At 36.2% G+C, this 24,158-nt stretch overlaps 1 protein-coding gene across 1 annotated transcript; it reads right to left on the bottom strand.

Moving 5' to 3' along the window:
• Positions 1–386: 386 nt before the first annotated feature.
• Positions 387–23,276, bottom strand: NDOR1 (NADPH-dependent diflavin oxidoreductase 1). Its single transcript, XM_051209900.1, has 4 exons — positions 20,319–23,276; positions 11,477–13,617; positions 10,012–10,456; positions 387–8,983 (listed from the first exon to the last, which is right to left on the bottom strand). The coding sequence occupies exons 1-2, from the start codon at positions 21,231–21,233 to the stop codon at positions 12,397–12,399; spliced, it is 2,136 nt and encodes a 711-aa protein (XP_051075376.1). The 5' UTR covers positions 21,234–23,276; the 3' UTR covers positions 387–8,983; positions 10,012–10,456; positions 11,477–12,396.
• Positions 23,277–24,158: the final 882 nt, after the last annotated feature.

Here is a 24,158-nt window from a genome sequence, read left to right as displayed (position 1 = left end):
TGGAAAATCAAAATTTGTCATTATTTTTCTTTCACAATAAGAAAAATGTCATCTTTTAATATGAACAAATAGACAATATCAGAAGGGGTTTTGTGGAGATTGTAGTAATTTCAACAGTTGAGATCACGAGTCAACTGAAGCTAGACCACCGTGGAAAACCTCAAAGAACTGGACGGCCGTTTCGTCCTATTATGAGACTCCTCGGCAATGCGGATCCACGACCCCGCCTCGCGGGATTTGAGCCCAGGACCTCTCAGTCTCGCGCCAGACATTAACATCGGTAGATGCCGGCTCAATATTCTAGAGGTTCAGCGTTCATGCGCGAGACTGAAGGCCCTGTATTTGAATCCAGAGAGCAGGATCGTGGATCCACACTCCTGAGGAGTCTCACAATAGGATGAAACGGCCATCCAGTGCTTCCAGGTTTACAATGGTGGTCAAACACCAATCGGTTTATGATCTCAATCAGAGAAAAAAAGTAACCATCCTCTGGATTCATATATATGATGAAGATAAAAACTAAAGAACACATATATACGGCTTAATGAATTTATTTTTTAATTATTAGGTGGAAATATAAAACTAACGTACACGAAAGACAACAAATATACATTTTTTTCAGTATACAAATATAATGCTCAACTCATTATGATTTACACATGATTTCAACGATATAGGATAGAATCCCCTTGACAACAGAACAAAACAAAGCACAAACACATACAAATGAGTATAATTCTTCCATCAATATACATGATATTTATATATTAGACTACAATGAGTAGAATTGACGATTATTTTAAGGGGAAAATGATTTACTACTATCCTTCTTGTTGTATTCCTGTATGATGGATAAATCATACACACTAAGAAATGATGTAAATTTGTAACAAACAAAAGAAAAATAATTAAAGCAAAAAATTAAACTAAAAAATAATAAGCAATTAAACAAATGAAAATGTTCAAATAGAAAATATAACTAACTAAACATTATTGATGATTACACTCTCTGATATTAACAAGTACAGTCAAGAAGTTCAGTTTTTTTTTCTTAGGGATGTCTTACATGGAGTGATAGTTACAGTAGGTTAAGGTGTTAAATTTTCAATACCTAGGTCACGGGGTTTAAATCCCATTTCACTTACACTTCGATTTAAACAGTTGAGTAGTAGTATATCACTAGCTCTTACAATTATAGAGCCTTTCGAAATCAAATATACGAAATCGTATACCTGGTAAATGAGTTAATCATTTACTTTCTCTGTCTTTATGTAAGCACTACTACTACTACTACTGTTACAATACTAATACTCAGCTATTAACAATTGAAAAAAAAGGATTATAAACCTATGTAGATCCGTGTAATAAAACTTCTTTTTTTAAAAAAAAAAAAAGAACGAAATGAAGAGTAAAATGCTTTGGCACCAAAGTGAGTTAGAAATTCAACTGTGAATAAACATACAAGACAGTGTGGTGACAAAGTGACAAAACAATAAAATTATATTCATTTAACTCATTATTATATCTGAGAACAAAATAAAATCCAAAATAGAATTAGAAAATAATGAATGGTGTTTTAATGATTACAATTTGTAATTGTTACAAGCTTCAAATTAAAAGTGTTCATTAAACATAGTAATTAATTAATGAACATTGAAACATCTTTGCATAACGATCATGTCATTGAAAGTATATATTATTATGCATCGAAAATGTGATGTAACTTTTTTTTTATGATTCTTCAACCGAAAATCTAACCTCTAGAAATAAATTGAAGTTAACAATCCAATGAATATACTAATAAATATTCAAAATTGACGACTTCCATCATTGGTAATTGGATAATTTTGTCGAAACCAAAATTGATAAACAAACCATGCAGTCGTTTGTACAACTAAATTAGAAACCCATAATGCTGGTCGAAGTGAAATAATTAAACAATAACGTAATAAATGAAATAATTTCCATTCATCTTTCACATTAATATTCACATCAAATGGACGCCAACGACTACCTAATGCACCAATTACAAGAACTGGATAACCTATTGCAAGAATTACACCACCCCAACCAATAAAATGTGGGAATACAATAGATGCACAACCAAGTGGTAGACCGTATCCGAGGAAATACGTCCAATTATCAACAATTCTTCCTAAAAATCCTTCAAAGGTAGTGCCTAATGAAGGTTTAGAACAAGAAATAATGAAGACCGATTAAAAAATTAACATACAAAAGGTATTATTCAATGACAATTTCTTCTTTCAATACATATAATTTTATCTCTGTAATAATGTGTTATACAATGTTACTTACCGCGTAAGTCATCCTCAATGTAGAATAAAGACAGGAGAATGCATCAGTCCACACTAGTACACTTCACATCATTACAACAAGAGGAGAGAGAGTAACAAGATGAGTACTAAAGTAGAGAAACTAATTTTGACTACAATAAGATAGTATTATCCCACTTACCAACTACAGACCTGTGTGGTTGGTCAAAAGTCGTACTTTTCGTGTGAAGGATAGTGATACTATCAGATTGTTCAGACTGGAGTAGCTGGAATAGGGTTCGAACCATGGATATAGGACTAAAAGTTAAAAACCCTAACCACAGAGCCACCGATCTAAATTCACAACTATAACCATAAGTTTAAAAAAAGTAGCTTCAAATTAATTTTGAAGCAAACTACACACTACCAACGCTTTTTACAAACTAAACAGCACAACTTAATCACGTGACCCAACTAAAAATGCATCAAAAAACCTAGTTGACCATGAGATAGTTTAAAAGGAACAAATCAGATCAAACAGTGAAGAGTGTGGAATGACATTACACTTAAAATATGAAGATGGAGAATAAATGAAACTGTACAATTGAGACCAGTTTTGCGTCATGCCATCACATAACCTTTCTGACTGCTGATTAGGCCCAAAATCAGGAAGTCTACACCTACCAACATGACTCAAGCCAACAACCTCTTACTCGATAAACTTTTTATCCAACTTACAATGACGATGTCAGCCAGCGTATCATATAGCAATATAAGCTGGAAAATAGCTGAGGACAGAGGCAGAAACAAGGTCTTGATAGATCAGTCAATTCATAACAGTTCGTATGTACGAAGATAACAACCTCAAGAAAACTAAAACGTTTAAATTACCGGCAACTTGTCGCCAACGATATTCAAATGCATAACATGCATACAAGAAAGCAACAGAGAAAGCGTTGATCACGTGACCAATCCAGTAATTTGCTGACAATGTAGCCAATAAACTCCACTAGAAAACGTAAAAACAAATCAACGACAATCACAAAAACAAATTAATAATACAGTTAGAAATCGATGTTCAAGAGTGGAAAATTTGGAGGCGATATAAGCAGTTGAATATGGGATCAACAACTCTCAAATTCGCTTGCAATGGAGCAGGTGAATCCATTGTTTGTTTTCCCCCAAATTCTAACCTTCATAATCCCTCAAAATTTCTTTTTTATTCCACTAATACTGTTACCACCGATTTCGTCTCTGTGCTAATGGGGTATAGCAACTTGAACCAATATACGCACGCACCCGGTTTTGTGTTGTGACTGACTGGAAAAATGAGATATCTTAATCGTATTCAAAATTATCACATTGAATATGATGAATTTTATCAGCAAGATTGACAAGTTAAATTTTGGTGCAATAATGTTAATAATTGTAGTATTAAAACTATACAATCTTATATCATCGTTGCGCATAAACTCCGTTATGTAGTTAGAAGAACTGGATTTATTAGGACAGAACATCCACAACGCAGATGTTATCTACTGCCTCCCTACCCCGCCCTACTCCACCATCTAACTATTCATTAACCTAGATTCCAATAATTGAGAAAATAAGGAAAGTTTAGCAAACCAACTTCGCAGCTCTAACAGACTAACAGGCTTCTAGTCGAGAACAACTGTATTTTATCCACGAGTGCCTTCGACAGACGATACTGGTATTAACAGAAAAAATCTTGAAGTGTTTTTGTGAGTCAGCCATTAACAATGTGAGTTTGAGTCAAACTATTTCTAAATGATGGAAATGTTGGAAAATATCGCATTTTCCGACCGTTTCACATTTCATAGAAGATAACGAAATACAAGGTACACTTACATAAACGCACTGTAAACACAGAAACCGTAATCTCTATATAAAATTTTGTATTGGCATATTTATTGAGGTGATTGTGTTAGGACCTTAGAAACAATTTTCATCGAGAAGTGACACAAGATAGAGGATAACTGAAAAAAGAAATGAGTACTGAATGTCTTTTTCATTTGGATTCTGGATTTTTCTGCAATATGTATCCATCATTACATGTGATTGAACTGAGGACATTCAAATACCGCAGCATGTAAAATATCAGTTAACTAATACTGAGTTGAAATAAAGGTATGTGGACAAAAAATATGCTCTTCAACAGATTTTCATAAGGTTCTTTAGTCGCAAATCCAAAAACTAGTCATTAGTGATGCGATTTTGCGGAGATTTTAGACGGTTACATGCCCATATTTAATTTGCATAACTATTATTGATCAGTTTTCCAAACTCAACACAAGAATTCTCGCAATAAATCGAGCATTAGTCTAACAATCCTCTTTAAAAACAAAAAAATATTTATTATGACCCACGGTGTCCGAGACTGATACTGATACACAAACTCTATCCCCAACCTTCCAACCGGCTACTGAGTGAGAAGATGGAGAATGAAAGAGGAAATTTATTGGGCTAAATCACATGCAAAAGTAATCATTTATAAATATGTATCTACTCATTAGAAAATAGAACCATTTCTTGGACTTGTTATATTAGGTTTTTGATCGGCACAATGTGGACTTTTCATTTGGTGACTTTTTAATGGTCCAGTGTATTAGTATAGTATTCACTTCAATAATTTTAATCTGAGAAATCAGTCAGATACAGGTTTATGAAACTGGTTCTGAGTTACACTAGTTGTGTGTGAGTATGCATAAGCGATATGAATACCACTCAGCTGCTTTTATTGAAGTAGATTGAGTTGAATTCAAATCTGCCTATTAATGACTAGAAGTCAAGCTATTTAACTAGAATTTGATCGTGAACAGGATAATTTCGAATTCTTTAAGAGGTATGTGGTCAGTTGTTACTTCCTGGTCACCAACACCATGAAATGATGATTCGTTTTCTTTAGGTACTCGAAAGATAAACTGAACTAACAGTGATCTCGACCAAAACGTCCAAAGGACAAATGTTCGAGGCTGGTCACACATAGCATTTTGCAAGTGGTTCTTAGTTTATCATAGCTACATACTTTTCAGGTTCTACAGCCGGTAACAGAAATCCGTAGGATATAATGAAGTGTACTATTTTTAGCCACTCAGCTAAAATACCGTATATAGTAATCATTAGTCAGAAGAGACTAACGCCATCAGTCACATATTAATAACGAGTTAACAGCCAATAAAAACAGTGACATCAAAAAGATACACACAAAGGAACTAATAAAAAAACACTGAAATCTGGAATATCCGACCTACTTGTAATTGAAATATCATAAAAAAGATTAGTGTATATAAACGATCCATGATTGTACCACCGATTGCAGAGTTTAAGAAAACATTTGAACGATCATTAGCAGAAAATTTTGACAAACCAGTAAAAAGTATACAACATCGTGTAGTAGTTCTTTGAATATACCGATATTCTTTAGTCATGGATAACAAGGTTATACGATCGCATATTTTCTGTGTACAATAAAAAGAAATTTTATGTCAAAATTATTTTAAAAAATTTGTATCCCAAGATCAGAATTTCAAAAGATTTGTGGTTTTTGAGCTGGATAGTTGCATCATGAAGCCTTTATTATTATTATCAACAACATCACTAGCACATACATTAAAATGAAGCGCAATTTACCTTTGAACACGGTCATGTTTTCGTTAAATTCCTGTATTCCAAGGGGAAACTGGTTGTAGCAGCTTCTGTGTTATTACACGTGATTTATTTTAACTTCTGGACAGAATTTAACAACTCGGATGGCATATGACTACTGAGCTATTTTTACTTTCTTTTCATAGGAAGTTGTAACCTTCGGTAAACGTACCCCCCCCGCCAAATATCTTTGTCTTTGTGTGTGTTTATGCGTCTGACGCTTATCTAGTTGTCGCACTATGAATTATTTACTTTGAGTTACATTAATGTTTGTAATGAGTAGTATTTTAAGTAGGTATATCTGTTTTCTTTGCTTCTCAGCTATTTTTCTGTTTGCCGAAATGAATTTATGAAACATAAATATCCGAAACACTCGTATTCGACTTTTTATATTTATGTTGTTATTAACGGGATTTGTCGACAGAACATATACGAAGTAGGATCTATATTTACCCCACATCATTAACGATTAGATCATATTCGAGTTAAGCAATAGGCACAAAAAGTGATTCATAGTGGTACCCAATATATTGATAAGGGAAGTTAGGAATGCTTCAACGTACATTCAATCTGTATCCGATTGGTATACTAAACTCAAAAATGTAATTTGGTTAATTTACTATGGTTCCAATTATGACGATACATTTTCGGAATAAGAGAATGATAAAACTTAACTATACTTACTTTCAAGTACAAAAGATTGACTAACTCCATAAATAAAAGCAATGCTATGTGTACACTGCATGAGAATAATCGATGGACGAAGTGACAGAAACGTGAAGACTCGAACCATGATACTGACAGAGAGAGAAGAAAATAGTGAATTCAAGAGTAATTGACAAAGAACAATAAGAAAAGTGGGTTAAAAATGGGTTTATCATGCTCCGATTTATCCACACACCTACAGATATATGAACTTTGACAGAAAAATACTAAATTGAGATTTGTGTTTGATATAAATTTATGGAAACAGCCAACCTCCACAGAGAGATAAAAACAACTTGATACATCGAACAATGACATAAACATTCAAAATACCATAGCTTAAAAAGAGTGAGCATAAACAATAACGGAAATATAGAAGAGAATTAGTAACAATAATAATACGAAAAGGGATCAAAACAGGTTCCAAAAAAGCAAGATATATTTAGTAACTTTATGATTAACACTGCGCGTTGACTTGAGTTGAACAGTCATTGGAACTAGAAAGCACTGAACGGTTGGGATTGTTCATTTGCTCCCATTTACGACCTAATTAAAAATCAAACTCAGAACCCTCATGTTTCGCAGCCAGAGCTTAGTCTTAAGACCAATAAGTCCGTATTCAATATTTGTCTAAATAAAATCAGTTTGTGGTGTAAACTATGAAATCAAATTTCCACAAAACCGGGATAATAATAGATGTAATGATGTTATATCACATAACGTTTGTCACCTACGAAAAATTGGACGTTTGGTGCATCCACTTCATACACACTGATTTCAGTTAGGATGAACTAGTGTCTTCGACTAATGATTATGTGTCTCCTAGAACCAATTAGAAATATAGCACGAAAAAACAAAGCGTGGATACATATGAATAACGTATTGTATATAACAGAAGTTAGCGCTCAAACCCAAATCAAAGTAAATTTATTTTTCATTAACTCATTCACTGGGTATAAGTCACACTCTAATTGTCTGGGCTAACGACACTACACGGCTGTGTAAATCTAAGTTGGTGGAATAAGGTTCGAACCTGTAACTTAGTGGTTAGAAGTCGAGGATTCATATTTGCTCAACTCTAAAAGAGCACAGAAATTTATCGTCAAAAATAAATAAAAGTGCAAAATAATAGTCGCATAAAACATGCATGCCGTAATGTGATTTTCATGATATGTGAAAAAAGAAACAATAAGTGTATATAAAGCATTGTGTTATGTACTAAACAACTATGACGAAGCTCAATGAACATAACTTAAGATTTATGCTGGATCCTAATTATCAACAATTGTGAGAATAAATTTTAACGGAGAAGAGTTTATTTGTTGTCAGTACTGATGGTGATGATTTAATCGAAAACGGTTTGGAATTGATCATTTACATAGTATGAACTTGAGCATCAATCGTTAAGAATAAAATTTTTCGAGTTGAAGGAATTTGAACATATTTCCAGGATAAAAAGTGATAGATAAATAAGCGTTTTTTGACAGATCCCGGTAGCACTTCTAAAACACGAGGCTTTTTTTTTCAACACAACACATTAGGATTTAATTATCTTCGGAGTGTGGTCTAATAATCATCAAACACATATTCTTACGTCACTCGAACCAAGACCAAACCCCAAGTAATTCTCCTACAAAGGTATTCGTATTACCGAAACATCGAATGAAAAAATATAGAACTTGAAACACTATACACTATGTTCAAAATCACATTTATCAGTGAATAATTAGAAGGATCATTTCCATCAAACCGATTAACCTAATTAATCAGAAACACAAAAGTGTAAAGTAAGACAGTCATAATAAGACTGCACATTAAATTTGCATCTATTTGACACAACATAAAGCCAAGGAAAGAGATACAAATAACGTTTACCGTACAGAATAACTTTAATTTCATTACTTGACTTATTTAACAAAACATATTTTGTGAAAATCATCGGTAAGAGGAAGATAAACGCAACGTATTTAGTGGTTGAAACATTCGAAAATTTTCACCATTCCGTATTCAGTTTAAGCTCCGTTCTACTCAGTTCAATGTTTGCCAATCTGACAACCAGTTAGCCATAGGCAACGATAGAACCCAACAAATATATGCATCGGATCAAGTTGCTACATCACATATATTAGTACAGAGAGAATGCCAATCAGACAGCATATACAATCTCACCTCATACATATTGTATAAGACTCAAACTGAAGCCCACAAATCTGTATTCGATTTCTCTACGTTATATTACATAATTCTTTTTTTTATTTTCGAAGTAAACATCATAATTACTTACCAAGTGATGGGGTTAGTGGAATTAGGGAAAATAAATACGAGATTATGGCTAACACCTAAAATTCAGTATAACAAAAGAAAGAAACAATATAAGAAGGAAAGACTAAGAAAATTATTTAATTACATCTTGTTCATCATATGACGAAAAATATCTAAACAATGCAGTGAACATTATATCCTACATAATCGTGATCGTGTGATGTCATGAGTATTAAATCGAAAGAAAATTAAGTGAATGTAGCATCACTCAAAAGTATTGATCATATAAGAAATTCCTATTTCTCAAAACAAAATTTCTTTACCTTATTCGTAATTTCCCTTATTTCATGTATTATTTTTCAATGAGATGTAATCAATCAGCCAATGTAAACCCAAGGAGCGGTCAAACAAAAATGTAACATTAGTACAATGATATTATTGACTACTCGACCGATCAGTGTTGTTAGGTCCAATCTACCTGGTTAGGGTTCGAGAGATAATTGTGACCAATTACTAGAGACATTGGATGATTTTGTTCAGAATAGTGTAGATATATTCACTCGTTATTTTCCCTTGAATTCTACGATAAAAACCATCTCATATTTTTTATTCCTCAAATTATTTCTTTCTCAAACCATATTGTCTATAACTAATCTTTCCTACCATGATTGTAGTATCAAAGCTTCTACTACTCTGACATGTCTTGACAATTTCGTATCACTATGCTGATCTGGTGTGGGGACTCAAATCGATGTATACATGTGTCAGGCTCTATATAGCCTATGACTGACTGATACAGCATATGCTCATATTGAGTAATTATATATAAGTGCAAGATTATGGATTGATTGGATTTATAGATTAACACCATTGGATGGTGGCTTACTAATCTAAAGATTAAGCATTCGTGTGCGAGACAGAAGGTCCTGGGTTCGATGCCCAAGTGCGGGGTTGTGGATAAGCACCTTTGAGGAGTCCCATACTAGGTTGAAACGATCATCCAGCGCTTCCAGATTTCAACTGTGAAAATACGACAATATCCAAAATCCTTTATACTTCTTACTAGTTATTAGGTCTAGAAGTATATTATATATATGCAGCTTACCAATATCAGTCCTACATTTATCAACCACATTCTTGCCAATGGTTCCAATAAACCCTGTGAATCTGATGATGAACGTTTTATTTGAGATGTTGATGTTGTTGACAATGACGACGGTGATGATGATGAAGAAGATGGAGATAAATTCGGAAGTGAAATAGGTGAATCAACATTGGACTTGGCTAACTTCTCAACATTTGAACCAGGCAGTTCAATATGTGATGCAATACTTGTTAATCTATCTGAACTTGGAATTCGAATTTGTAAACGTTTTTGTCGTTCACGTTGATGCTCATGAATTTTGGTATTTTGTGCATTACTAGATGTGAGCTGTGTTAAATGATAATGCATTCTCCATAAACGACTAGGTGTTGTAAGAAATTCTTGAAATCCTAAGATAAAGCATTTAAGTGAACCCATCTACACAATAGGTACAAATGCTATTAACCTGAAAAAAAAGCAAATTGTAAGAGGATTAATTGACACAATATAAATACAAGAAAGATTGATTCACAGTCGATATCTCTGCCAATAATATATCTAAGAACATGATTAAATTCATAGTATTTAATGTTAAATATAGAATACTAATGAATATAACAATATTCCAACCCAGTATTATCGCAAACACTGTACTCACATCCAGACCTAAATTATCTGATTTCGATATAATGTAAGGCTATCGTAGTAATGCACCAGTGAAAAATGAGCGACGGAAACAAGTATACTGTCCAATCCTATTTGATTTTTAATGGTTGCTTTCGGACTGTTATCATTTTATCATGGTACACACACTCGAAAATTATTGCTTCACTATGTTGTTAATTTAATTACAGCCAAGCTGTTGATGCTTTTATATTTCTGGTAGTTATTTTATCCATTAAAAGCTGTTATGAATGACGTAAATACTGACGTTAAAAACTACAATTACAAAAGGAGCGAAATGACAAGATTTTTTGCTTTCCATTTCTTTGGTGTAGACATGGAATGCCAACAAGATTAATTCATCTATCTGACCATTGATCCCAGTTTTATTTTTAAGCTTTAACTAATAAGATTCAATTTGTAACTAATTTAGGACTATGATGTACTGTACTATTGGTATTATTTTTAGTTTAATTCACAGATAATCATTGAATATCAGACACATATGTCAATATTTGAATGTCAACTTTGTTAATATACTGCAAACGTGTATTAGGCCATTGGAATGATCCTTGAACGGGTTGTTCTAGTACTTCTGGAGTGAAACATATGTTTAGTACTCTCTTGTTTCTAATTTATGTCTAGCTATAGTCAATTCGTGATGCAAAATGAAAACAATATTATCCCCTCAACTCCCCTATACTAACATTATTCATTAACCTAGCTTCCGAGTTGTCACATATTTACTAGGCTGTGTATTACCACTAAATTCTAAAATGTCAAACCAAACAAGAAATATGCTTCTTACAGTGATTCTCCTTACATTTTTTCATCTAGAAATCCAATTATTGGTTGAAATCAGTCAATTTTGAGATATACAGTTCTGAATACAATATGCATTTGGAGTTACATAATTTATGAACATTGAAACTACCAAATTAATGGGGTCCGTTGCTTTGTCTTAAATTTTATACCTATTGGGAATAAAATGATATTGTAGACTTGGTAGAACAGTGAAACGCCGAAAACAAGGAATCGATAGACGTCTGTTTCAGCCTATCTCGAAAATCTTCAGTAAGTCATATTCTCGAGTCTATAAGAAAATTAATCCAGAAACGTCATATCTTGCAGAAAGCGGAGTAATATAATCCACAGTCCGAATCTAGTTGTTTAAAAGGTTAAAAAGGATCAAGTCATCCTACCAGTACACGCTGACTTAATGAAGAGGCTTATGAAAATTGAATTCATATGGTCGTAATTTTTACGACGGATTGACATATTTGACTGAAAACTCAATCACTGAAGTATATGTGTGAAAAGATAGAATTACGATTATTTTGAGAATAAATATGAGGTTTGAAAGATAGTTTTGCATCAGAGACCTTTTACTTTCTTGACATGAATTCGGGAATACTTTCACCCGTAACGACACAAATCTGATATAAAAGATAGACCAATCAGAATGCTTAGAATTAGTCCTGTTTCAATAATGCACTGATCAAGGTTCTATCCTGCTAACACTTAAACACTGATATCACACTGAACCTAGTTTTCGAAGTTAATTGAGTAGGACACATTCACCAGATACTGAAAACCATAGTCTAACACACAATATATCAAAACCGAAAGTGTTCGCAATAAACATAGTTTACTTTGTACAATATTCATATGAAACAAAGTTAAATGCATGACCAAGACTACATTGAATATATATCTATCAATCACTTTTCCATACAGACATCGTTATGCCCAAGATTCAATCTGTATGCGATTTTCTGTTTCCATTTGATCTAATAATATTTCAGCACCACTGGAATCCGTGTGATTCGCATTGACAATGGCATACACTAACGCTTCACGTACTTCATCAGGCATTGTTTTTTGATTGCCCACAATAAATACATGGCTTTGTGGAGATTTCAGTATAGACCAAACTATTTCTGGATAATTTTTCAATTGGTCTTGTACATACTGACGTCGTGACGGCGACACGGTAGATGTAGTTTCGCGGGAAAATGCTGGGATGATCCTTACCCAACCCTTTTGTTCTAACATTTTAAAATCTGAAGCAAAATAATAATCTTTTGTGGAGTAACGGCAACCGAAAAAGAGAACGTTTGTTGGAAGCATATCATGATTCAAATGAGACATAAGAGAATTATATTGATGTAACAAAAAGCTGTGGAACGGTGCAATACCAGTGCCGGTAGCAATCAATAGACAAGAAGGAGGTGAAAGTGTCAAAAGTCTATCGAAGTTGAAACCACCAGATATAGCACCAAACCATCCACTAAGACAATCTCCAGGGTTAAGAGAAGCTAAGTAATTTGAAGCTGTTCCAATACGTGGTGTTGATAAACGTGTACGATAATTTACCACAGCAACAAGTAACTCAATTTTCGGTGGAGGAGACGCCACTGAATAGGGTCGCGCAAGAATCGGCCCAGGAAGTATGTCAAGTATATACTGTGATGTTAAGAGACTTGATGTAACCGGGAAATCTGCAAGTACTTCAACTACACGTCGACAAGGACGGAAAACATAATCATATAAATCATCGATATCATCGGAATTTTCAGCTGAAGCTAGATCAGTTAACCGATCAACTTCTAATTTTAAACGATCTTTGTCTATGTGTTGTGCTCTATCCGGGCTTTTTGAAAGTTTCAAACAATTGACAGCAAAAGCACAGTAATTAACAAAGAAACATTGTTGTGGAGTTGCATTCAAATCAAAATAATATGTAGCAAGCCAAGCGATAGACACATCGCAGTAATTTTCTTCCAATGCACTGAGTAGATGAGGTACAGGAAAATTCGGATGGCATTGAGTAATTTTTACACGTTCAGTTGGATTCAAACGAGTTATTTGAAAAAAAGATAAAATATCTTCTTTACGATTTGTAGGCTGGACATAAAGCACAGAACCAAGTCGAAATTCATCCGATTTTAAATCGATATCAGACTATACTAGGTATATTAAAAGAGATAGGAAAAAATAACATAACTTACAATGATTTTAATATCTAAGAAAATCAATAAATGTTATTAACTACCGAACATAGTTGTATAAACCATGAAAATGAAGAATAACGAGATCGACTATTACAGAAAAGTTTTAAATAACTAATAATAACTATTATAACGACTACGGCGTTAGAGGACAGATGAATATGATGAAATAGCCATCCTTAGTCAAATAATGCAGTGAGTCACATTTTTAAAGGACGTACTTGTTCATATGTATATATACGAATAAGAATATGAGATTGAATGGGAAAAACTGCAGACAGTTGCTTGAAGTCTAAGAAGACTAATCACCGTGTCACATATAAAACTCAAATTTCCTCAACCAAACAAGAAGACGGTACACTTGAACACATTTTACTTACTTCCTTACGCCTGAACCCCTCATGCCGCCCACCAGCATTCTTCATTCAACAATGTCCTGGACAATCCTTTGCAATTGCTATTCACCTTTTTGACATCTGTTTCCAGTTCCCGACGTGGTGTTTTCATTGGTCTTTCTATTTTCCTTTTTTCTTCAGGATTCCAAGTTAGGACTTGCCTCGTGATGCAGTTTGATGACTCCCACAATATATGTCCTACCCACCTCTAGCGTCATTTCCTAATTTCATATTTAGCTGGAAGTTGGTTTGTTTTCTGTCACAGTAGGTTCTTACTGGTGGTATTTGACCAACGGATATGGAGTATCTTGCGTAGACAATTGTTCAAAAACATTTGTACATTTTGATGATTATTGTAGTAGTTCTCGAAGTTTCAGTTCCATACAGTAGAACTGTCTTGATATTCGTATTGATATTGGTTGACAGTTGTTTTGAGTTCCATATGTTCTTCAACTGTAGGAATGCTGCTCTTACTTTGTTAATCTTGATCTTCACGTCTGCATCAGATCTTCTCTGTTTATCGACGATGCTGCTCATGTATGTATGTATAGGCTTCCATCTCCAGAATTCCTCCATCAAGTGTGATTGGATTGGTTTTCTCCGTGTTGTATTTGATGACCTTACTTTTCCCCTTGTGAATGTTGAGTCGTACTGCTGCAGAGGCTAGTGCTACACTAACTGTATTCACCTGGATTTGTTGGTGTGTATAAGATCGAAGAGCTAGGTCATGTGCAAAGTCTGGATCGTCCAGTTGCATCTAAACTGTTCACTGTATTCCGTGCTTCCCCTGAGATGTGGAGGTCTTCATAATCCAGTCAACCATCAGAAGAGAGAGGGAAAGATTAATCAGCCTTGTTTAATACTATTCCTCACTTGTAATGCATCTGTCAGCTGTCCTCTATGTACCACTTTGCAGTGTAGTCCATCGTATGAATTCTGGAAGATTTTGACGATTTTCTGAGCTACTCTCACTCCATAGTATCGAAGAAGGTTCCAGAAGGTTATCCTACCCACACTGCCAGACGACTTTTAATAATAGTCAAGGAGATTTAAGTACAGTGACGAGTTCCATTCAACTGATTGTCTAATGATGATCCGTAGTGTCGCGATTTGGTCTGTGTACGACTGAACCTTACGGGATCCAGTCTGTTAATCTCGAAGTTGGGTGTCTACTGAATTTTTATCTGGTTCAGCAGCAATCTGCTGAAAACCTTTCCTGGCGCCGATAGTAGTGTGATGCCTCTGTAGTTCTCCCATTTGCGAAGATCTCCTTTCTGTGGTATCTTGATGAGGTGCCCCCTCTTTCCAGTCTGTCAGTGGTACTTGTTTTTCCCCGCAAATCTTCCTGAATAGGACGTGGAGCATGTTTGCAATTGCTCCTACATCTGACTTCATTGCTCCAGCTGCTATATTGTCAGATCGAACTGCTTTCCCACTCTTGATTTGTCTGATGACCATCCTGATTTCTTCGATCATTGGTGGAGTGACAGCTATAGGAAGATGTGTGTGCCACTTCGATGTCCGGTGGATTCAGTGAAGCTGGTCTGTTCAAGAGTTCCTCTAAGTATTCCACCCATTTGTTCCTCTGTCCTTGAATTTCAGTGATTGGCTCACATTCTTTGTTCCTGACCGACCTCTCTGATTTACTATATTTCTCTATCGGTTTCTTCGTTGTGTCATATAGTTGTTTAATATTTCCTTCTGTTACAGCTTTTCCGGCTGTCGTTGTTAGGTCTTCCACGTATTTCCGTTTGCCAACTCTAATACTCTTCTTCACTCGTTTGTTTGCTTCTATGTATCCAACTTATGCCTTGACTTTCCCTGCTCTTGTTCGGCTGTTGTTAATTGTTGTCTTTGTATTCTTCCTTTCTTGAATCTTGTCCAGGGTTTCCATAGAGACCCATTCCTTATGATGATGCTACTTGTGACCCAGAACCTCGTGATACGTTGAAGTTAGTGCTTCCTTGATCCCTTTCCAATTGTCCCCCATAGTAGATTTTCTTCTTCTTTAAAATCTTGTAATGCTTAGAACCTGATGTTGATAGTTATCTTGAATTGGTTAAGTTTGTCCAGTTGTCCAGTGCTTCTTTAGCTTCAGTTTCTTCTTGGCAATTATCAGGTGGTGATCTGAAGCTATGTCAGCTCCTCTTTTGGTCCTCATGTCTTCTATTGACCTGATTTTTTTACGGATACAAATACGATCTATCTCGTACTCCGTGTAGTCCAGTGAGACCCATGTAGCTTTGTATATGCGTTTGTGGGGAATATTTTGCCGCCTATACCCAATTTTTTAATGCATAGAGATTTGTAAATCTTTCACTATTCTTCTTCCTTCCTCCAGTCAGTGCACGGCGTCTCATGATATCTTCATATCCGGGGTTGTCCACTCCGACTTTGGTGTTTAGGTCTCCCACCTGGATGGTCAGGTCGTTTGCTGAGCACTTCATAATGATCGATTGCAGCCCCTCGTGAAGTTGGTCTTTATCGTCGTTATTGCTATCATTAGTGGGCGCATAACATTGGATAACATCGATTGTGATTCCCTGGTTCTTTGTTTTAAACCATGGTTTGATGATTCTGGAGCGGTGATTCCCATCCACTAAGTGCTCGTTGGGCTTTTTTGGACAGCACCAGAGCAACCTCATGAATGCGTGGAGCATTTCTTCTCTTTGTGACCGGAGTATGTTAGCATCTCTCTCGTATCTAACCTTTGCTGTTTAGCTTGGGTTCAATGGGTTTCGCTGATTCCGAGTACTGCCAATTGGTATCTCCTCATTTCCGTGACCATTTGTCTGGTCCACCCGGTCTCCCACACTGTCCGGACATTGCATGTACTTATAGTAATTGTTGCTCTGGTTGTTAGAAGAGGCATCGGTCTCTTGACTTCCGAAGAATCTCGGCTTTCACCATGAGGTGTCATAATTCTTCTGGATAAAGATAGTTCAACTCGGAGGATAGAGTTTGAATAGTTTAGATTGTTTACTATGGTTAGCAATTTTTAGGAAGGTTGTTTTCTACGGGATGGGTTTATTTACCCCATGCCCAACCCTCCTCATTTACCCGGGCTTGGGACCGGAAGTAACTCTAGAAGAGCTACAAGCGGACTTCAGGAATTGGAAGCAGATATCAAAAGGATGAATGGCAACTGGAAAGGATTGTCCAGAACAGAGTATGATGAAGAACCATGGTGGTCAGCTAACGCTCCTCCACGAGGTGTAACAGGCGTAAGTAAGTACATCGGTATACTTACTTACTTACTTACACCTGTTACTCCTCGTGAAGGAGCATAGGCCGCTCACCAGCATTCTCCATCCAACCCTGTCCTTGGCAATCCTTTCTAGCTCCGTCCAGTTGTAATTCATCCTTTTCATATCTGCTTCTATTATCCGACGCAATGTGTTCTTTGGCCTTCCTCTTTTTCGCTTCCCTTCAGGATTCCAAGTTAGGGCTTGTCTCGTGATGCAGTTTGACGATTTGCGCAATGTATGTCCTATCCATTTCCATCGTCTTTTCCTAATTTCTTCTTCAGCTGTAAGTTGGTTTGTTCTCTCCCACAGAAGGCTATTGCTGATGGTATCCGGCCAATGGATGTTGAGTATCTTGCGTAGACAGCTATTTATAAATACTTGTACTTTCTTGATTGTGGTTGTTGTAGTTCTCCAAGTTTCAGCTCCATACAGTAGAACTGCCTTGACGTTCGTATTGAAGATTCTCACTTTGATATTGGTTGAAAGTTGTTTTGAGTTCCATATGTTCTTCAATTGTAGGAATGCGACCTTTGCTTTTCCAACCCTTGCCTGTACATCTGCATCAGGTCGTCCTTGTTCATCGATGATGCTTCCCAGGTATGTGAAGGACTCTACATCTTCCAGAGTTTCGCCATCAAGTGTGATTGGATTGCTGTTCTCCGCTTTGAATTTGAGGACCTTAGTTTTCCCTTTGTGTATGCTGAGGCCTACTGATGCAGAGACTGCTGCTACACCGGCTGTCTTCATCTGCATCTGTTCGTGTGTACGTGATAGGAGGGCTAGGTCATCTGCGAAGTCCAAATCGTCTAATTGGTTCTGAGCTGTCCATTGTATTCCGTGTTTTCCTTCAGATGTCGAGGTCTTCATAATCCAGTCGACCACCAGAAGAAAGAGGAAGGGAGAGAGTAAACAGCCTTGTCTGACTCCGGTCCTTACTTGGAATGCATCTGTCAGCTGTCCTCCATGCAATACTTTGCACTGTAGTCCGTCGTATGAGTTCCGGATAATATTGACAATCTTCTCAGGAACTCCGTAGTGTCGAAGAAGTTTCCATAATGTCCTCCTATCTACACTGTCGAATGCCTTTTCATAATCAATGAAGTTGATGTATAGTGATGAGTTCCACTCAACTGATTGTTCGACGATGATCCGTAGTGTTGCAATTTGGTCTGTGCACGACCGATCCTTACGGAATCCAGCTTGTTGATCTCGAAGTTGGGCGTCTACTGCATCCTTCATCCGGTTCAGTAACAATCTGTTGAAGACTTTCCCTGGTATTGACAGTAGTGTAATGCCTCTGTAGTTTTCACATTTGCTCAGATCTCCTTTCTTTGGAATCTTGACGAGGTGTCCTAAGTACATCGGTATACCACAAAGATAATAAATACATAACAAATCTTGATAAACCACATACATCGCCGATATAATGAAAACAACATAAGTATAGTGATGTCAGCAACCATACTGGTGTACATAAACTCTGTCACAAGAATACCCTGAATTGTCAGACATTGATTGGCTGAAGAATCTTCAATCCACAAGTCGGATTGATCTTAAGTATTGTTATACCAAGATCCGAATTCTTATCAAAATTTTTACATTACTTGTTAACTTAGAATAACACATAAGCAAACGATGATGTTTTCACTTTGGTCATCATCAGGCTTTGATATGCAATGATATTTATATCAACATATGAAAAATAGTAAACTGATCAAGGCAGTTTATGAGTCAATAACAAAAAATTAAATACATTATATCACTGAACATAATAAGTAAAGGTAAGTATTGATAGCAAGACGATAGGTGCACTAGTAGTGATGAATAAACATAATACAAGTTTTAATCAACGTTCTAATATACACTAAACATTATTTATTATGGAAAAATTGATGAAGGGGTTATCGACTCGTTTAACAGATGCATAGGGAAAGTCCCTCCGTGTATCACTGCAGTTCATTCCCTTCTACTTTACGGATGCTAAACGTGGCCATTAAGAGTAGAAGATATTCGTAAGTTACTAGAATTTGACCACAGATGTCTTAGAAATATTGCTCGCATCTGCTGGGATCACCAGATAAGTAATAGTGAGGTTAGGCTCAAGTTATTGGGGAATGATGGTAAATCAGTTGACGAGGTTGTGAATATTCATCGACTGAGATGGTTGGTCCACGTGTTACGTATGCCTGAACATCGATTACCACAATGCGCAATGGTGACTAGTGTTGGAGACGGCTGGAAGAAAGTTAGGGGCGACCAGACCAAAATGTGGCATCAGTCCTTAAAGTCACTAACTCCTAGTCTTAGCCATGTTGGTAGATTCAGACTGCTTGGTTGGGGTCCGTGTGACTATCGTAACCAGTGGTTGAAGACTCGGGTTGACATGACTCAAAATCGATCACAATGGCGTAGGTGTATACACTCTCTGTCTTCCCTTAAACTAAGAGATTAAAATTGTTTCATATCTTTCTTTCTACCAATTAATTCTTTCTTCCTGTGCTATATCCTTATATGCAATATTTCTTTTGTATATTGCCACCATCGAAGTAACTACTTCTGTGAATTTAGTGGTCATCTTGTTATGCTAATGAGGTGTGGCAACTTGGACCGACGTATATATGTGCTCGGTTCTACGTTGTAGCCGACTGACTGACTCAGACTTCATTAATGTTGAACCAGGAAAATTCAATAGCACTATAATGATTGATATCATGGTTACATTGACCAGGTAAGAAGTAACTGGGTATCCATAAGGAACTCTTTAAGTACATAATGACGGGATATTTTCATTTATATCTGTTTTCTTTTCAAATACACTCTCTTGAGAATCTAGAGTGCTTGTTATAGGTTATCACATGAATCATCGTCATCAATTGCCACTTAAGTTTGCATTTAATAATGTACCTAGCTGCATATAACATTTTCCCATGAAACATTTCCAACAAGTGGATGTTGGTCAATCTGACGCAACAGATATTGCTACAAAACTAAAATAATTAAGTAAAACTCACTTTATAAGACAATTCCAATAGTCGCGTATCCTGGAAATGGTCCGCACTAGTAACACGTTTACAACGTACCACCTGAAACCATTGAGCATTAGTTGGGATTGGATTAGACATGAACGAATGCGCATTGTCAAGTTCGACTTGCTTGACAAGCTGATATAGCAAATTACTTTCACTTGTGGATTGTAAACTGGGATTGTGCACTAAGCTGGAACAAACGACATCGTATTTAGGCCATAAACTAAACACAAAATCAGGATTTTTCAAGTTGTCCCAACTAATAAATTGTGATAATCGTTCTGAAGTCGGAACGCCAAAGAACTTTATAACGCTGTCCCAAAGAGCTGGAATCCAACAGCGCAAAACCTCATTTATACCTAACTCGGACTGTTCATCAGCTAACCCAAGACTTGAATTTTCACTTTCTTCATATTCTTGGTCACGTCTAATTTCTGTGCAAAGTGGAGTGGCGCCAAGTTGAAGCAAACGACGATAAAGCTTCTTAGCGACAAAGTTGAACATAGGATAAGAAGAATCACCAAGTCCAAGGACAGCAAAATGTAAATCTGGTGGGAGCGAACGACCTGGAATCAAAGCTCGATTCATTATTTTTTTCCAAAATAGTGACATATTATCTGGAGGAACACCATGACCTGTAGTGGAACAAACGAATATCACCACACCTTTTTCCTTCGCAAGTCGTGATACAGGTGTGTAGTCATCCATTGATAGTAGATGAATAATAGGGAGACGTTCTAAATTAGATTTGACACATTCCTGATCGAAAATTCGATATGATTGGAGAGCGAGCAACTCAGCTAACGACTGAGCGTTGCCCGTTTGACTACCATAAAGAATTGTGATTGAGTTATTGGTAGTTGTAGGGTATGATATGGAATTATTCGTCTGAGAAAGCATGTGCTGAAATATAAGTAAAACTTCATTGTAGGTAAGAGTACCTACGAAGAAAGTAGTAACATTAAATTACTCACACATTCCTGGTAAATTACATTAAGTCATTTACACTTAAAATGTTTTGTAAGTCTTCAAGGACGGTTTATACCCATAACATATTTATAAATTTAGATTATCCTAGGGTTATCAGAGAATAAATACTATCCTTCTTTACGACCGTGAAAATGGTTTCTTTTTTATTCTAACACCAACATAAGTGATATGACTGTCCTACAAAAAAAGACGATTCCTCATTATACTACAGTATAACTATTATCTTGACAGTACTTTTAAACACATGACGAGTCGCAGACAAGTGAATAACAACCGAAATGGACAAAGTGAGTTGATTTAGGTTTAAAGTAGCTTCATCAGATCCACGGTGATGTTCAGGAGAGATAAACTAGATATAAGTATATAGCTGAAGTAACAATTCAAAAAAGAAAAAACAGACGGAGTTTACTGGTCGTCCACCCATTGAAGTTTGTGAGACTTCCATGATAAGTGAAGCGATCAACCCTACCAAGTAAATCACTACCAATGGATAAAGCAGACAATCGATGGGTATTTTTTCACATACAACAGTTTTATTTGACGTTGATCAAAAGAAATAATAAATCTTATTCATTTGGAATAAGTACTTCTGTTATTATTACTCGTCATTTACTGTTTAATTTCTGTCCAAGTGTTTGGAAAGGACTGGTAATCATGAATACGCCATTATTTGAGCTCATCACCATTTATTCAGTCAGTCAGTTAAAAACATTGCAAAAACTAATCCAAATCTCCATACTGCTACGATTCACAACAGTTAACGGAAATTATCAGTCAAACAGAATAAATGGGACCGAGTAAAAGAAGACACAAACAAACTAGACTTGACTTTTAGATCAATAAAAAAACGTATATGTACCTCTTCAGCCGATTTTAAGTCAAGTCAACTAATAATTACAACTATCTCGAGCCCTAAGCAGAAAGTGTTTAACTTTAAATGCAGTTCAACAAACTAAATAGATTTGAATAAAGCACTACCACGAAACTTAGTTATACTAATGACGATGAATAGTTATCGCCTGTTTTTATAGCTAATGATTAAAGCAAAAGAAACCATAGATTTAGCAACGTATTATGACATATTCGGCTAAACTAGGATAAACCATTTAAGAACCAATATCATGAAAGAACTGTAGACATAGATGTTCAAAACACTATTTGGGGGGGGGGGTTCCGCTTGTGTGTAGCAATGGCACGAAAAACCTAGGACTAAATGAACTCATGGTCATGGAACAAATAACATTATACTAGGGTTACAAGACGCAGAAAATTGCAAACCACACTTTTCGAGAAAGTCAGTACTGGGAAATATTATGTTTAAAAGAATCAACTTAATTTGGCTGTGATGGTCATGTCTTTCGGTTGGTTTAGTACTACTATGACCTATCTTATGAAGACAGATTGAGACGACTTAACTTATTTCCATTATCTTACCGTAGAATAATAGGTGATCTAATATTAGCTTATCGTATGCTGAACGACGACCTTTGTATTAATATGTCTCATCTTTTCCTTCTGTCTAGGACTGATCATTTGAGGGGACAAAGTTCAAAAACCGAGATCAAATCGTCTACGTCTGGAGTTCTGTTTATCGCACAGAGTAGTGAATTACTGGAACTACATACCAGAACACGTAATATTAGCACCTTCTGTCGATATATTCAAAACGAGATCGGGCCTCCACAGTGTTACAAACTGCAAGGATTAATGTAGGTCGATAGACTTCCTATCCTTGTTACTGAAGACTGAAAAGCATTTGAAAGCACCCCAAACTGTGAATCTTAAATGCAATTTTTTATAAAAGTAAATTATGATGCTACAAAGTCGTAAACAACTATGACGAATTATACACAACAAGCACAAAACAAGAAGCAACATGCAAGTGTAACGCATACACCAAAAACCGAGGTCTTCAGTCTTCAGTGTTAAGGATAGTAGGTTGGTGGACCTGTGTTAATCCTAATAGTGTGCCTTCCAGTAAAGGTCCAGCTTCCCCTTAAAAATGTTCAATGATGGGGCTGATGCCACTTGTTCGGGTTAGACGTTTCAGACATTGACCACTCGGTCTCATAAGGACCTAGGGGTGACAGTGAGCAATGATCTTAAGACGACGGCCCATTGCCGGGAGGTCGCAGTTAAGGGGTTTCGAACCCTCTGGGCTTTAAAAAGGACATTCACTAAGCTTGATACTACCATGTTCACCACATTATACACATCCTTAGTGAGAACTAAGTTAGAGAACTGTGTTCAGGCTGCAAGCCCCTGTTTAAAAGGTGACTCAGACATACTAGAAAAGATACAGAGGGCAGCTACGCGTGCAATTCCGGAACTCCGGGGTTTATCATATAAAGAGCGGCTTGAAAAACTGAACCTCTTTACTCTGTCCTATCACTGACTAAGGGGAGATCTAATTTTGATGTACAGAATACTGATAAATGATTTCGGACCTAACTTATTCTCTCTCTTCCCATTAGATCGGGACACCTTAGAGGACATAGCAGGCGAGTAGAAAAGCCAAGAACGAACAAAATACCCGTGGAATACAGGTTTTTACACCGCGTCATCAATACTTGGAACCTGCTGCCTGAAGCAGTGGTGTCCGCACCTTCAATTGACTCTTTCAAGAGAAGACTGGACACTCACAGAAGCATACTAGAAAAGGAATAACATAGGCCGTAGGCCTTCTGTCCTTACTACACAAATCTGAAATCTGATGATAAAAACAGGACCCCACTTTAAGTTTATTAGATCGCGGTTTGTGAACCTTCTTCTTATAACCTCGGAGAAAATTATTTCTGGATGGAGCGAAAAGATAGGACATTTTAACACCCAAGT

Source organism: Schistosoma haematobium, chromosome 1 (genome assembly GCF_000699445.3).
Source record: "Schistosoma haematobium chromosome 1, whole genome shotgun sequence".
In the NCBI taxonomy this organism is placed as follows: domain Eukaryota; kingdom Metazoa; phylum Platyhelminthes; class Trematoda; order Strigeidida; family Schistosomatidae; genus Schistosoma; species Schistosoma haematobium.
The sequence above is the reverse complement of the archived record's forward strand: the minus strand, read 5'-3'. Positions and strand labels throughout refer to the sequence as shown.

Bases quoted from the DNA above. Each gene is read 5' to 3' on its own strand.
- NDOR1 (XM_051209900.1), bottom strand. From the start codon at position 21,233: ATGCTTTCTCAGACGAATAATTCCATATCATACCCTACAACTACCAAT. The intron at 13,618-20,318 runs GTGAGTTTTACT...TACCTAGTATAG, and splicing joins TATTGGAATTGTCTTATAAA to TCTGATATCGATTTAAAATC.